Here is a 19,363-nt window from a genome sequence, read left to right on the forward strand (position 1 = left end):
AGATGTTTTTCCACAACGAGGGATTTGGCGGAAACAGGCGCAGTTCCACGGAGCGGCCGCAGGAGGAGGAGCGGCGCTGCAACCTGCTTCAAACACCAACGAAGAAGAGGAGGGACGTAAACACGGAAGTGGAAGAGCACATGAAGATCATTGTTTTCAAGGTAAATCAAATAGATTCATATTATAATGTTTGATTTATATATATATATATATATATATATATATATATATATATATATATATATATATATAGTATACTGTATATATATATATATATATATATATATATATATATATATATATATATATATACAGTATACTATATATATATATATATAGAGAGAGAGAGAGAGAGAGAGAGAGAGAGAGAGAGAGAGAGAGAGAGAGAGAGAGAGAGAGAGAGAGAGAGACAGAGAGAGTGGTGGATAGAGAGATAGACAGACGGATGGATGACAGACGGATGGATGACAGACAGACGGATGGATGACAGACGGATGGATGACAGACAGACGGATGGATGACAGACAGACGGATGGATGACAGACAGACAGACGGATGGATAGACAGAAAGATAGATACATAAATAGGCGGATAGACAGATGATCGATAGACAGACAGACGGATGGATGACAAACAGACAGATAGAAAGATGGATGGATGGATGGATAGATAGAAAGATGGATGATGACAGACAGACGGATGGACGGACAGATAGATAGATACAGACAGACAGACGGATGGACAGATAGATAGATACAGACAGAAAGATAGACAGACAGAGATATGGATGGATGATGACAGACAGACAGACAGACGGACGGATGGACGGACAGATGAGGATGCTGTGAAACTAGAAACCAAACAATCATTATTTTATCGTCATCAAGGTGAAACATGGACGCTGCTCTTCTTCATTGACATCTAACAGAAGGAAATCACTTTTATCTTTTATGATTTTTTTTCAGTTCAAAGATTATTTTGTGTTGTGTTAAAAAGAAGCTGCTGTGTCTGTCTGTCTGTCTCTCTGTCTGTCTGTCGGTGTGTGTTAGCATTAGTCGCACTTTTGCGCTGCTAACTACACATCATAAATTTGAGCATCAAGTCTGAATAGGATGGAAGCCTCCAAAGTAAAATAATAACAATGATTATAATCATAACCACTATATTGACAATAATCCCTCCCTGGTGTCGTTACCGTAGTGACGCAGCCGCTAATCTGCTGCTGATCAGACTCTGATAATCTGTTTGATTTCACCAGGAAAGCTGCACTGAGTGAGTGAGGGATGTTTAGTGGATTTGGAGGAAAGAAAGATCTATGTCTGTCTGTCTGTCTGTCTGTCTATCCATCCATCTCTCTCGCTCTGTCTGTCTCTCTTTCTTTTAGTCTCTCTCTCTTAATCTCGCTCTCTGTCTCTGTTTCTCTCTATCTAAATTTTATTATTTATGTATTTTATTTCAACTTGTGTTGTGAATATTATGTTCTTATCAATTAGTATTTGATGGCATGGAGGTTTCTCTCCTCCAGGACTGTCATGGCTGCCAGGAAAGCTGTGAAGGCCGTGCTCATCGACCTGAGTGGAACGCTGCACGTGGAGGACGCTGCCGTGCCCGGAGCCCAGGGGGCGCTGGAGAGGTGGTACTGAGATGAGACTGAGATGAGATAAGATGAGACTGAGATAAGATGAGGAAAACAGAGGTTGAGAGGTGGGATGGAGAGATAAATGTGGCTCAGCACGCCATCTACTGGTTGAAATCAGTAGATGTAAATCTCTATTTATTTATTTATTATTATTATTATTATTATTATTATTATTATTATTATTATTATTATTGTTATTATTATTTTAACTTTTCACTTATTAAGTACAGATCATATTAAAAGTTCATATTTTTGCAATTAATTATATGTAATATTTTTATAAATATTACAAATATTAGAATAAAAACAACACAAAATTAAAACAATTTAAAGCTCAATACTAACGGTTGCCCTGGCAACCACATTTTGGCAATTTGTCAACCATCAGTTTAGAAATCTAGCTATCAATCTATCTCTTTCTCTATTGATCTCTATTGTCAATTATAAAACAAAGCAAAAGTTGTTGGCCGTTTTGTTAGTCTCGGCAACCACAGCTGATGCACGGTTGCCATGGTTACGTTTGCCCCTCAGGTTGCGTCAGGCGTCCGTTGCTGTGAGGTTTGTGACGAACACGACAAAGGAATCCAAGAGAAAACTTCTGGAACGACTGAGGAGGCTGGACTTCCACATCCAGGTTCAGACGAGATCAAGATTAAATCAAATAAGATGAAAATGAGATGAAAATAAGATGAATATGAGATGAATGTAGCTGCCTGCAGCAATGCACGGGGTCCAGGTTAGTCGCACCAACAAGCCTATCCATCAAACAGCAAAACAAGCCAAAAAACAAAAACAAATAAATGATAGCTAACGCACAACGTGAACTAGAAACCCCCCCATTCAGCACAAACAATGTGTTCACTTCAAACTGTTGCGAACATTTCACAGCTTCACCGCCTATTTCTATTTGAAATGTCACCAAAATCCAGATGAATATGAAATTATATGTGTGTTATTAGTGTTTTAATAATCATACTGAGATAAGCCTGCACTGTCCCTTTAAGTGTTTAAGTCACCACTTGATGATGTAATCCCACTGCAACGCAATGAACTGTCATATCAGCAGGTGTCACATACTGTAAACATGAACATAAACATAAACATAAACATGAACATGAACATAAACGTGAACATAAACATGTCCCATAACTTAATGAACATAACCATGAACATAAACATGTCCCATAACTTAATGAACATAACCATGAACATAAACATGCCCCATAACTTAATGAACATAAACATGAACATACACATGTCCCATAACTTAATGAACATGAACATGAACATAAACATAAACATGAACGTGAACATGAACATTAACATGTCCCATAAATTAATGAACATGAACATGAACATAAACGTGAACATAAACATGTCGCATAACTTAATGAACATAAACATGAACATAAACATAAACATGTCACATAACTTAATGAACATAAACATGAACATGTCCCATAACTTGATGAACAGGAACATAAACATGTCCCAGAAGTTAGTGAACATGTACATAAACATAAACATGAACATAAACATGAACATAAACATGTCCCATAACTTAATGAACATGAACATAAACATAAACATGAACATAAACATAAACATGTCCCATAACTTAATGAACATGAACATAAACATGAACATAAACATAAACATGTCCCATAACTTAATGAACATGTACATAAACATAAACATAAACATGAACATAAACATGTCCCATAACTTAATGAACATGTACATAAACATAAACATGAACATAAACATGAACATAAACATGTCACATAACTTAATGAACATGAAAATAAACAAACATGAACATAAACATTAACATAAACAAACATGTCACATAACATAATGAACATAAACATGAACATGAACATAAACATAAACATAACCATGTCACATAACTTAATGAACATAAACATGTCACATAACTTAATGAACATAAACATGAACATAAACATGTCACATAACTTAATGAACATAAACATGTCACATAACTTAATGAACATAAACATGAACATAAACATAAACATAAACAAACATGTCACATAACTTAATGAACATAAACATGTCACATAACTTAATGAACAAAAACATGAACATAAACATGTCACATAACTTAATGAACATAAACATGAACTTTAACATAAACATAAACAAACATGTCACATAACTTAATGAACATAAACATGTCACATAACTTAATGAACAAAAACATGAACATAAACATGTCACATAACTTAATGAACATAAACATAAACATGAACAAACATGTCCCATAACTTAATGAACATAAACATGAACATCAACATGAACATAAACATGTGACATACCTTAATGAACATAAACATGAACATCAACATGAACATAAACATGTCCCATAACTTAATGAACATTAATATTAACATGAACATCAACATAAACATGAACATCAACATGAACATAAACATGTCCCATAACTTAATGAACATAAACATGAACATGTCACATAACTTAATGAACATAAACATGAACATAAACATGTCACATGACTTAATGAACATAAACATGAACATAACCATGTCACATAACTGAATGAAAATAAACGTAAACATAAACATGAACATAAACATAAACATGGACATAAACATGTCCCATAACTTAATGAACATAAACATGTCACATAACTTAATGAACATAAACATGAACATCAACATAAACATGTCCCATAACTTAATGAACATGTACATAAACATAAACATGAACATAAACATTGTCCCATAACTTAATGAACATGAACATGAACATAAACGTGAACATAAACATGTTGCATAACTTAATGAACATAAACATAAACATGTCCCATAACTTAATGAACATGTACATAAACATAAACATGAACATAAACATGAACATTAACATGTCCCATAAATTAATGAACATGAACATAAACATGAAGATAAACATGAACATAAACATGTCCCATAACTTAATGAACAGGAACATAAACATAAACATGAACATGAACATAAACATGAACGTAAACATGTCCCAGAACTTAATGAACATGAACATGAACATAAACGTGAACATTAACATGTCCCATAAATTGATGAACATGAACATGAACATAAACGTGAACATTAACATGTCCCATAAATTAATGAACATGAACATAAACATAAACATGAACATAAACATGAACATAAACATGTCCCAGAACTTAATGAACATGAACATAAACATGTCCCAGAACTTAATGAACATGAACATAAACATGTCCCAGAACTTAATGAACATGAACATAAACATGAACATAAACATGAACATAAACATGTCGCATAACTTAATGAACATAAACATAAACATGTCCAATAACTTAATGAACATGTACATAAACATGAACATAAACATGAACATAAACATGTCCCATAACTTAATGAACATAAACATAAAAATAATCATAAACATGAACATAAACATGTCCCATAACTTAATGAACATGTACATAAACATAAACATGAACATAAACATGAACATAAACATGTCCCATAACTGAATGAACATGAACATAAACATGAACATAAACATGAAAATAAACATGTCCCATAACTTAATGAACATAAACATGAACATGTCACATAACTTAATGAACATAAACATAAACATAAACATGTCACATGACTTAATGAACATAAACATGAACATAACCATGTCACATAACTGAATGAAAATAAACATAAACATAAACATAAACATGAACATAAACATAAACATGGACATAAACATGTCCCATAACTTAATGAACATGTACATAAACATAAACATGAACATAAACATTGTCCCATAACTTAATGAACATGAACATGAACATAAACGTGAACATAAACATGTTGCATAACTTAATGAACATAAACATAAACATGTCCCATAACTTAATGAACATGTACATAAACATAAACATGAACATAAACATGAACATTAACATGTCCCATAAATTAATGAACATGAACATAAACATGAACATAAACATGAACATAAACATGTCCCATAACTTAATGAACAGGAACATAAACATAAACATGAACATGAACATAAACATGAACGTAAACATGTCCCAGAACTTAATGAACATGAACATAAACATAAACATGAACATACACAAACATGAACATAAACATGTCCCATAACTTAATGAACATGAACATGAACATAAACGTGAACATTAACATGTCCCATAAATTGATGAACATGAACATGAACATAAACGTGAACATTAACATGTCCCATAAATTAATGAACATGAACATAAACATAAACATGAACATAAACATGAACATAAACATGTCCCAGAACTTAATGAACATGAACATAAACATAAACATGAACATAAACATGAACATAAACATGTCCCATAACTTAATGAACATGAACATAAACATAAACATGAACATAAACATGAACATAAACATGTCCCAGAACTTAATGAACATGAACATGAACATAAACATAAACATAAACATGAACAAACATGTCCCATAACTTAATGAACATAAACATGAACATCAACATGAACATAAACATGTCCCAGAACTTAATGAACATGAACATAAACATGAACATGAACATAAACATGAACATAAACATGTCGCATAACTTAATGAACATAAACATAAACATGTCCCATAACTTAATGAACATGTACATAAACATGAACATAAACATGAACATAAACATGTCCCATAACTTAATGAACATAAACATAAACATAAACATAAACATGAACATAAACATGTCCCATAACTTAATGAACATGAACATGAACATAAACATGAACATAAACATGAACATAAACATGTCACATAACATAATGAACATGAAAATAAACAAACATGAACATAAACATGAACATAAACAAACTTGTCACATAACATAATGAACATAAACATGAACATAAACATAAACATAACCATGTCACATAACTTAATGAACATAAACATGTCACATAACTTAATGAACATAAACATGAACATAAACATAAACATAAACAAACATGTCACATAACTTAATGAACATAAACATGAACATAAACATGTCACATAACTTAATGAACAAAAACATGAACATAAACATGTCACATAACTTAATGAACATAAACATGAACTTTAACATAAACATAAACAAACATGTCACATAACTTAATGAACATAAACATGAACTTTAACATAAACATAAACAAACATGTCACATAACTTAATGAACATAAACATGTCACATAACTTAATGAACAAAAACATGAACATAAACATGTCACATAACTTAATGAACAAAAACATGAACATAAACATGTCACATAACTTAATGAACATAAACATAAACATGAACAAACATGTCCCATAACTTAATGAACATAAACATGAACATCAACATTTACATAAACATGTCCCATAACTTCATGAACATGAACATAAACATGTCACATAACTTAATGAACAAAAACATGAACATAAACATGTCACATAACTTAATGAACATAAACATAAACATGAACAAACATGTCCCATAACTTAATGAACATAAACATGAACATGAACATTTACATAAACATGTCCCATAACTTCATGAACATGAACATAAACATAAACATGATCATGAACATAAACATGAACATAAACATGAACAAACATGTCCCATAACTTAATGAACATAAACATGAACATCAACATGAACATAAACATGTCCCAGAACTTAATGAACATGAACATAAACATGAACATGAACATAAACATGAACATAAACATGTCGCATAACTTAATGAACATAAACATAAACATGTCCCATAACTTAATGAACATGTACATAAACATGAACATAAACATGAACATAAACATGTCCCATAACTTAATGAACATGAACATAAACATAAACATAAACATGAACATAAACATGTCCCATAACTTAATGAACATAAACATGAACATAAACATGAACATAAACATGTCCCATAACTTAATGAACATGAACATAAACATAAACATAAACATGAACATAAACATGTCCCATAACTTAATGAACATGAACATGAACATAAACATGAACATAAACATGAACATAAACATGTCACATAACATAATGAACATGAAAATAAACAAACATGAACATAAACATGAACATCAACAAACATGTCACATAACATAATGAACATAAACATGAACATAAACATAAACATAACCATGTCACATAACTTAATGAACATAAACATGTCACATAACTTAATGAACATAAACATGAACATAAACATAAACATAAACAAACATGTCACATAACTTAATGAACATAAACATGAACATAAACATGTCACATAACTTAATGAACAAAAACATGAACATAAACATGTCCCATAACTTAATGAACATAAACATGAACATCAACATTTACATAAACATGTCCCATAACTTCATGAACATGAACATAAACATAAACATGAACATAAACATGAACATAAACATGTCCCAGAACTTAATGAACATGAACATAAACATAAACATGAACATAAACATGAACATAAACATGTCCCAGAACTTAATGAACATGTGCATAAACATAAACATAAACATGAACAAACATGTCCCATAACTTAATGAACATAAACATAAACATCAACATGAACATAAACATGTCCCAGAACTTAATGAACATGTACATGTACATAAACATAAACATGAACATAAACATGAACATAAACATGTCCCATAACTGAATGAACATGAACATAAACGTGAACATAAACATGAACATAAACATGAAAATAAACATGTCCCATAACTTAATGAACATGAATATTAACATAAACATGAACATGAACATAAACATGAACATAAACATGAACATGTCACATAACTTAATGAACATAAACATGAACATAAACATGTCACAGCTTAATGAACATAAACATGAACATCAACATGAACATAAACATGAACATAAACATAAACATGAACATAAACATGAACATAAACATGAACATAAACATGTCCCATAACTTAATGAACATAAACATGAACATAAACATAAACATGAACATAAACATGTCCCATAACTTAATGAACATAAACATGAACATAAACATAAACATGAACATAAACATGTCCCATAACTTAATGAACATAAACATGAACATGTGACATGAACAGGAACATGTTCATGTCACATGTTCACCTCCCTGTTTAACCAGGGTTCACACTGTGTACCATATACACCATAAACACCATATACACCATATACACCATATACACCATAAACACCATAAACACCATAAACACCATATACACATGGGGATGGTGGCTCAGGCGGTAGAGCTGGTGGTCTAGTGATCTAAAGGTCGCTGGTTCGATCCCAGGCTCCTCCTGCTAGCATGCTGTAGTGTCCTTGAGCAAGACAATTAACCCCTCATTGCTCCTGATGGCTGCGTCCGTCGGTGTTTGAACAATTGTAAGTCGCTTTGGATAAAAGCGTCTGCTAAATGACTAAATGTAAATGTAAATGTACACCATATACACCATAAACACCATAAACACCATATACACCATATACACCATATACACCATAAACACCATAAACACCATATACACCATATACACCATAAACACCATAAACACCATATACACCATATACACCATATACACCATATACACCATATACACCATAAACACCATATACACCATATACACCATATACACCATAAACACCATAAACACCATATACACCATATACACCATAAACACCATAAACACCATATACACCATATACACCATATACACCATAAACACCATAAACACCATATACACCATATACACCATAAACACCATATACACCATATACACCATATACACCATAAACACCATATACACCATATACACCATAAACACCATATACACCATATACACCATAAACACCATATACACCATATACACCATAAACACCATAAACACCATATACACCATAAACACCATATACACCATATACACCATATACACCATAAACACCATATACACCATATACACCATATACACCATATACACCATATACACCATATACACCATAAACACCATATACACCATATACACCACAAACACCATATACACCATATACACTATATACACACCATATACATCATATACACCATATACACTACATACACCATATACACCACACTATATACACCATATACACTATATAGACCATATACACTATATACATCCTATACACTATATACACCATATCCACTATATACATGATATACACCATATTCACTATATGTACCATATATGCCAGATGTACCATATACACTATATACAGTATATATACCATATACACCATATACACCATTTAAACCATATACACTATATACACCATATACACAACATACACCATCTACACCATATACACTATATACACTATATACACCATATATACTATATACACCATATACACTATATAGATATACTATATACACTCTATACACCATATACACTATATACACTATATACATTATAAACACTATAGACACCATATACACCATATATACCATATACACCAAATACACTATATACGTATACTATATACATCATATACACCGTATACACTATATACACTAGATACTATATACACTATATACACTGTATACGCTTTATACACCATATACACTATATACTATATACACTATATACACTACACTATATACACCATATACACCATAAAGATGACATACAATATATACACAATATATACTATATACACTATATTCACTATATATACTATATACACTATATATACTATATACACAATATATACTATATACACTATATATACTTTATCCACTATATGTGTGTGTGTGTACAGTGGGGCAAAAAAGTATTTAGTCAGCCACCAATTGTGCAAGTTCTCCCACTTAAAAAGATGAGAGAGGCCTGTTATTTTCATCATAGCTACACCTCAACTATGAGAGACAGAATGAGAAAAAAAATCCAGAAAATCACATTGTCTGATTTTTAAAGAATTTATTTGCAAATTATGGTGGAAAATAAGTATTTGGTCAATAACAAAAGTTCATCTCAATACTTTGTTATACACCCTTTGTTTGCAATGACAGAGGTCAAACGTTTTCTGTAAGTCTTCACAAGGTTTTCACACACTGTTGCTGGTATTTTGGCCCATTCCTCCATGCAGATCTGCTCTAGAGCAGTGATGTTTTGGGGCTGTCGCTGGGCAACACAGACTTTCAACTCCCTCCAAAGATTTTCTATGGGGTTGAGATCTGGAGACTGGCTAGGCCACTCCAGGACCTTGAAATGCTTCTTACGAAGCCACTCCTTCGTTGCCCGGGCGGTGTGTTTGGGATCATGGTCATGCTGAAAGACTCGTTTCATCTTCAATGCCCTTGCTGATGGAAGGAGGTTTTCACTCAAAATCTCACGATACATGGCCCCATTCATTCTTTCCTTTACACGGATCAGTCGTTCTGGTCCCTTTGCAGAAAAACAGCCCCAAAGCGTGATGCTTCCACCCCCATGCTTCACAGTAGGTTTGGTGTTCTTTGGATGCAACTCAGCTTTCTTTCTCCTCCAAACACGACAAGTTGAGTTTTTACCAAAAAGTTCTATTTTGGTTTCATCTGACCATATGAAATTCTCCCAATCCTCTTCTGGATCATCCAAATGCTCTCTAGCAAACTTCAGACGGGCCTGGACATGTACTGGCTTAAGCAGGGGGACACGTCTGGCACTGCAGGATTTGAGTCCCTGGCGGCGTAGTGTGTTACTGATGGTAGCCTTTGTTACTTTGGCCCCAGCTCTCTGCAGGTCATTCACTTGGTCCCCCGTGTGGTTCTGGGATGTTTGCTCACCGTTCTTGTGATCATTTTGACCCCACGGGGTGAGATCTTGCGTGGAGCCCCAGATGGAGGGAGATTATCAGTGGTCTTGTATGTCTTCCATTTTCTAATAATTGCTCCCACAGTTGATTTCTTCACAAGCTGCTTACCTATTGCAGATTCAGTCTTCCCAGCCTGGTGCAGGTCTACAATTTTGTTTCTGGTGTCCTTTGACAGCTCTTTGGTCTTGGCCATAGTGGAGTTTGGAGTGTGACTGTTTGAGGTTGTGGACAGGTGTCTTTTATACTGATAACGAGTTCAAACAGGTGCCATTAATACAGGTAACGAGTGGAGGACAGAGGAGCCTCTTAAAGAAAAAGTTACAGGTCTGTGAAAGCCAGAAATCTTGCTTGTTTGTAGGTGACCAAATACTTATTTTACCAGGATTTACCAATTAATTCATTAAAAATCCTACAATGTGATTTCCTGGATTATTTCCCCTCATTCTGTCTCTCATAGTCGAAGTGAACCTATGATGAAAATTACAGGCCTCTCTCATCTTTTTAAGTGGGAGAACTTGCACAATTGGTGGCTGACTAAATACTTTTTTGCCCCACTGTATGTGACGAATAAACCTCTTGAATCACTATATAAATGATATACACTATATATCCTATTTACACTATATTCTATATACACAATATTTACTATATACACTATATATACTATATACACTATATATACTATATACACTATATATACAATATACACCATATATACTATATATACTATATACACTATATATACTTTATATATCTGCCGATGCACCTGAACACATCATCAGTCATGTAACCAACATCATACACCCTCTCCCAGGCGACCCCACTTCTCAACATCATACACCCTCTCCCAGGCGACCCCACTTCTCAACATCATACACCCTCTCCCGGGCGACCCCACTTCTCAACATCATACACCCTCTCCCGGGCGACCCCACTTCTCAACATCATACACCCTCTCCCGGGCGACCCCACCTCTCAACATCATACACCCTCTCCCGGGCGACACCACCAGGGTTGCTGGGACGGTGGTGTGCGTTCAGGTGCCATTGGCTTGTCTCATGGACCTTCTCTCTGGATGCAGAGCCACCCCCAGGCTTTCTCAGCTGCTTGGCTGATGTTGTTGATGGCTCTGCTCCTTCCTCCTCCTGTGATGCCCGGTGCCCCAGGGCTCTGTGCAGGGAGTGACCCACAAATCCTCTGTAGCCCACTTCACCTGGCAGCACCTGGCAGCACCTCACCTTCCAGCCCTGCTCTCCACAGCTGATGACCAGATGTTCATGTTTGGTCGGCCTCCTCCCATGGCCCTGTCAGCTCCATGATGATGTTGGTGGCCTCAGAGACCACTTCCTGTCTCTCTCTCTGTTCTCCAGGATGGAGATCAGGTTCCACCTCCTGTCTCTCTCTCTGTTCTCCAGGATGGAGAGATCTTCTCGTCCCTCAGTGCCGCCCGCCAGCTGGTGGAGGAACAACGCCTCCGCCCAATGCTGCTGCTGGAGGAGGAGGCCATGGAGGATTTCCAGGGTGGATGTCTCTGTCCTTCTCTTTGTGTCTGTCTCTCGGTCTCTCTCTGTCTCTCTCTCTCTCTCTCTCTCCCTGTCTCACTGTCTCTGTCTCTCTCTCCTGTCTTGCTCTTGCATCCTTCCTTACATATAGTTCATGCTGTTGCAGGCATTGACACCTCGGAGCCCAACGCTGTATTGATCGGTTTGGCTCCCGATCGATTCAACTACGAGACGCTCAACACAGCGTTCAGGTAGAAAACAAGCTGCTTCACTAATTCAACTAAGCAGTTAGATTAACTCGACTAGTTCAACTAAGCAGTTAGATTAACTCTACTAGTTCAACTAACCAGTTAGATTAACTCGACTAGTTCAATTTACCAGTTTGATTAACGCGACTGGTTCAACTAACCAGTTGGATTAGCTCGACTAGTTCAACTAACCAGTTAGATTAACTAGACTAGTTCAACTAACCAGTTCGATTAACTCTACTAGTTCATCTAACCAGTTAGATTAACTCGACTAGTTCAACTGACCAGTTCGATTAACTCGACTAGTTCAACTAACTCGACTAGTTCAACTAACCAGTTAGATTAACTCGACTAGTTCAATTTACCAGTTAGATTAACTAGACTAGTTCAACTAACCAGTTAGATTAACTAGACTAGTTCAACTAACCAGTTCGATTAACTCTACTAGTTCATCTAACCAGTTCGATTAACTCGACTAGTTCAACTAACTCGACTAGTTCAACTAACCAGTTAGATTAACTCGACTAGTTCAATTTACCAGTTCGATTAACTCGACTAGTGCAACTAACCAGTTCGATTAACTCGACTAGTTCAACTGACCAGTTCGATTAACTCGACTAGTTCAACTAACTCGACTAGTTCAACTAACCAGTTAGATTAACTCGACTAGTTCAATTTACCAGTTCGATTAACTCGACTAGTGCAACTAACCAGTTCGATTAACTCGACTAGTTCAACTAACCAGTTCGATTAACTCGACTAGTTCAACTAACCAGTTAGATTAACTCGTGTGTGTGTGTGCAGGCTGGTGCTGCAGCATGGGGCCCCCCTGCTGGCGGTACACAGGGCCAGGTACTACAGGAGGGCTGATGGTTTGGCTCTGGGCCCCGGGGCCTTCGTGGCAGCTCTGGAGTACGCCACCCAGAGCAGCTCCACCCTGGTGGGGAAGCCCCACCCAGCCTTCTACTGCCAGGTCAGCGGCGGCCATGTTGGATATCATACTGTGTACATCATACTGTATATGCATTACACTGTGTACATCATACTGTATATGCATCATACTGTGTACATCATACTGTGTACATCATACTGTGTACATCATACTGAATACATCATACTATGTACATCATACTGTATATATATATCATACTGTGTACATCATACTGTATATACATAATACTGTGTACATCATACTGTGTACATCATACTGTGTACATCATACTGAATACATCATACTGTATATACATCGTACTGTGTACATAATACTGTGTACATCATACTGTATATACATCATACTGTGTACATCATACTGTGTACATCATACTGTATATACATCATACTGTATGTACATCATACTGTATGTACATCATACTGTGTACATCATACTGTGTACATCATACTTTATATACATCATACTGTGTACATCATACTGTGTACATCATACTGTATATACATAATACTGTGTACATCATACTGTGTACGTCATACTGTATATACATCATACTGTGTACATCATACTGTGTACATCATACTGTATATATATCATACTGTGTACATTGTACTGTGTACATCATACTGTATATACATCATACTGTGTACATCATACTGTGTACATCATACTGTATATACATCATACTGTGTACATCGTACTGTGTACATCATACTGTGTACATCATACTGTATATACGTCATACTGTATATACATCATACTGTGTACATCATACTGTGTACATCATAATGTGTACATCATACTGTATATACATAATACTGTGTACATCATACTGTGTACATCATACTGTATATACATCATACTGTGTACATCGTACTGTGTACATCATACTGTGTACATCATACTGTATATACGTCATACTGTATATACATCATACTGTGTACATCATACTGTGTACATCATACTGTGTACATCATACTGAATACATCATACTGTATATACATCGTACTGTGTACATCATACTGTGTACATCATACTGTATATACATCATACTGTGTACATCATACTGTGTACATCATACTTTATATACATCATACTGTGTACATCATACTGTATATACATCATACTGTATATACATCATACTGTGTACATCATACTGTATATACATCATACTGTATATATATATATATATATATATATATATATCATACTGTATATATATCATACTTTGTACATTATACTGTATATACATCATACAGTATATACATCATACTGTGTACATCATACTGTATATATATCATACTGTGTACATCATACTGTGTACATCATACTGAGTACATCATACTGTGTACATCATACTGTATATACATCATACTGTGTACATCATACTGTGTACATCATACTGTATATACATCATACTGTGTACATCATATTGTATATACATCATACTGTATGTACATCATACTGTGTACATCATACTGTATATACATCATACTGTGTACATCATACTGTGTACATCATACTTTATATACATCATACTGTGTACATTATATACTGTATATACATCATACTGTGTACATCATACTGTGTACATCATACTGTGTACATCATACTGTATATACACCATACTGTATATATGTCATACTGTATATACATCATACTGTATATACATCATACTGTGTTCATCATACTGTACATCATACTGTATATACATTTTTATGTTATTATTATTATATATACTGTTTTATATATATTAGTATGATCTATATACTGTTATTTATTATTATTATTATTATTATTATTATTATATATGCTGTTATATATTATTATATATACTGTTATATTATTATTATTTACTGTTATATATTATTTTTATATATACTGTTATATGTTAGTATTATATATATATATATATATATATATATATATATATATATATATATATATATATATATATATACTGTTATATATATTTTCATATATATACTGTTATATATTATATATACGTTTGATATTAGAATTATATATATACACTGTTATATGTTAGTTATACATATATACTGTTATATATTAGTCATATATATATACTGTTATATATTAGTCACATATGCTGTTATATATTAGTCATATATATACTGTTATATATTAGTCATATATACTGTTATATATTAGTCATATATATACTGTTATAAGTCATATACACTGTTATATATTAGTAATATATATACTGTTATATATTATTATTATATATATACTGTTATATATTAGTCTTATCTACTGTTATATATTAGTCATATATATACTGTTATAAGTCATATACACTGTTATATATTAGTAATATATATATACTGTTATATATTATTATTATATATATACTGTTATATATTAGTCTTATCTACTGTTATATATTAGTAATATATAAATACTGTTATATATTAGTAATATATACCGTTATATATTATTATTATATACATACTGTTATATATTAGTAATATATATACTGTGATATATTATTATTATATATATACTGTGATATATTATTATTATATATATATACTGTTATATATTAGTAATATATATATACTGTGATATATATATATATATATATATATATATATATATATATATATATATATATATATATATATATATACTGTGATATACTATTATTATTATTATATATATACTGTTATTTATTAGTAATATATATATATATATATATATATATATATTATACTGTGATATACTATTATTATTATATATATATACTGTTATTTATTAGTAATATATATATATATATATATATATATACAGTTGTATATTAGTATAATATATCGATGCACGTGGGGGGCAGAGTGTACTCCGTCTGGTTCGATGCCCCAGTAGAACGACTGCAGCACAGTGTTGAATGGTGCTGTGATAGAAAGGTGTACAACACACAGTGCATGGCAGCTTGCTGCGTATGGGAGCTCACAGTGCCCATGCTCACCCCTGTACACCACCCATCCATTGGAGCCCCACCTCCACCTTCCAGGACCTAGAGGATCTGCTGCTCACGTCTTAGTACCAGATACCACAGGACACCTTCAGCGTCTGGTGGAGTCCATGCCTCCACCTCACGGCTGTTTTGGGTGAAGTCCATGCCTCCACCTCACGGCTGTTTTTTGTGGCCCCAGGGAGAGCTCCACAGCATTGGTGTTATTGGTGGTGTTAATGTTGTGGCTGATGGGTGGAGTTGCGAGGTCATGGAATGTGTAGCTGTTATAGATAGAGTTAGAAGAAAACATGCTATCAGCTAAGCTAACAGAGCCTCCCTCCTCAGGTGCTGTCTGAACTGGGATGTAGCCCCAGTGAGGCCGTCATGGTCGGGGATGTAAGTATTCATTCTAGTACTAGCTATGATACACAGTATTACTGCGTGTGGTTTCATATATATATATATATATATATATATATATACATATATATACATACATATGAGTCATAGTAGTAGATAGGGTCTGGATAGGGGCGTCCTCCTCTACATGACCACACCTGAGGGTGTGGCCCCGCCCCTCTTGTGCTGTGATGTCAATCAGCGTCCAATAGGATTCCACAGTGGCTCTGGCAGTGTTGAGCCACGTCCCCGGTGGCCACACCCCAAGCTACACCAGTGTCTCACGTCCAAGCTCCGCCCCCTCTGTCTTCCTATAGGACGTCAGGGACGATGTGGGCGGAGCCCAGAGTGCAGGCATGCTGGGAATCCTGGTCCGGACCGGTCAGTCTGACAGTAATACCTCTGAGTAATGTAGTATTTATATATGTAATTATTAGGTAGTACTTTAATTAATCACTTATTATTTATTTGTCTATTTTGTTTATCAATATCATTATTTATTGATGTATTTTGAAGTTGTACCTTTGTGTATTTGTTATAATAATGTGCAGGTAAGTACAGAGCAGGTGATGAGCAGCTGGTCCACCCTGTTCCCCACGTCACCTGCGACTCCTTCCCCGACGCCGTGGACCATATTCTCAAACAATTACTGCAGTAGTACTACTTGTGAGTGCACAAAATAAAGTACAACCTTGTGTATCGTCATCCTATAATGTGTTTATTTCTGAATTCAATGGGATGTGTAGTACAGTAATACTCTGGATACTTTCAATAAAACACAAAGAACCACATTCTGTTTGTTTGTGTTTACTACCAGTACAGCACAGGGCTTTGGAGTAGTACTGTGTAATAGTACTACAGTACTACACAGACTGGTACTCGCTCTCCCAGGCTGTGTACCTCTCCATCAGGTTTCTGGCTGAAGGTTTGGTGCAGGTGAGCACCTCCAACATGTCCGCCGTTACCACGGTTTCCAGGCGGATGGCAGGGGGCGGGTCCGAGCTTCCTGTGGGCGGAGCTTAACATCAGACACGAGACGTTCAAGTCCTGAAGAGATCAGGTAAAAAGGAGCGTTCCCTCCCTCCTTACCTCCTTCCTTCCTTCCTTAACTCCTCCTTACCTCCTTCCTTCCCTCAAACCTTCCTCCCTCCCTTCCTCCATCCTTCCTTCCCTCCTTTCTTCCTACCCTCCACCCCTCCTGTGTGTGTATCCAGTACTTGCGGTACTACTCTACTGTACTACGTTCTGGCTCCTACCTGTGTGTGTATGCAGTACTTGCGGTACTACTCTACTGTACTACGTTCTGGCTCCTACCTGTGTGTGTATGCAGTACTTGCGGTACTACTCTACTGTACTACGTTCTGGCTCCTACCTGTGTGTGTATCCAGTACTTGCAGTACTTTTCGCGTGGGCCTCATCGCAGCCTCTTTGCACACCACCCTCAGGTCGGAGCCTGAGTATCCTCCTGTTTCCTGCAAAACAAACCTCTGCTCATTCCATCCCATAATTCACGGATGGCAACAGGAGCTGTGGTGGGTGGGGCCTCACCTGGGCCAGCGCCTCGTAGTCCAGCTCCGTCCTAAGCTCCGCCCCCGCCGTGCGCACCACGGGCGGCAGCCAATGGGAGAGCATGGCCCGGCGGGCGGCCCGCGAGGGGAGGGGCACCAGGACCCGCTTCTCCAGCCGGCGCAGCATGGCAGGGTCCAGCTCCCTGCGGGGTCAGGCTCACCG

The 19,363-nt window shown here is 35.2% G+C and overlaps 2 protein-coding genes across 3 annotated transcripts in view; one reads left to right on the forward strand and one right to left on the reverse strand.

Annotated features, from left to right (window-relative positions):
* Nucleotides 1-18,423, forward strand: hdhd2 (haloacid dehalogenase-like hydrolase domain containing 2). The gene is made up of 9 exons (XM_080018175.1): nucleotides 1-161; nucleotides 1,526-1,633; nucleotides 2,171-2,273; nucleotides 12,973-13,078; nucleotides 13,226-13,310; nucleotides 14,112-14,280; nucleotides 17,579-17,629; nucleotides 17,950-18,013; nucleotides 18,184-18,423. Exons 2-9 carry the CDS (start codon nucleotides 1,533-1,535, stop codon nucleotides 18,288-18,290), a joined length of 786 nt encoding a protein of 261 aa, XP_079874301.1. The 5' UTR covers nucleotides 1-161; nucleotides 1,526-1,532; the 3' UTR covers nucleotides 18,291-18,423.
* Nucleotides 18,360-19,363, reverse strand: part of katnal2 (katanin p60 subunit A-like 2) — a 23,541-nt gene continuing 22,537 nt past the window's right edge. For both annotated transcript variants that reach the window (XM_080018173.1, XM_080018172.1), the window contains 3 exons: nucleotides 19,181-19,343; nucleotides 19,005-19,104; nucleotides 18,360-18,638 (listed from right to left, as the gene is read on the reverse strand). In XM_080018173.1, coding sequence (XP_079874299.1) covers nucleotides 18,496-18,638; nucleotides 19,005-19,104; nucleotides 19,181-19,343 — 406 coding nt within the window. In that variant the 3' untranslated portion in view covers nucleotides 18,360-18,495. The remainder of the gene's footprint in view (nucleotides 18,639-19,004; nucleotides 19,105-19,180; nucleotides 19,344-19,363) is intronic.

This window comes from Zeus faber (assembly GCF_960531495.2).
Source record: "Zeus faber genome assembly, chromosome: 17".
NCBI classification, from domain to species: domain Eukaryota; kingdom Metazoa; phylum Chordata; class Actinopteri; order Zeiformes; family Zeidae; genus Zeus; species Zeus faber.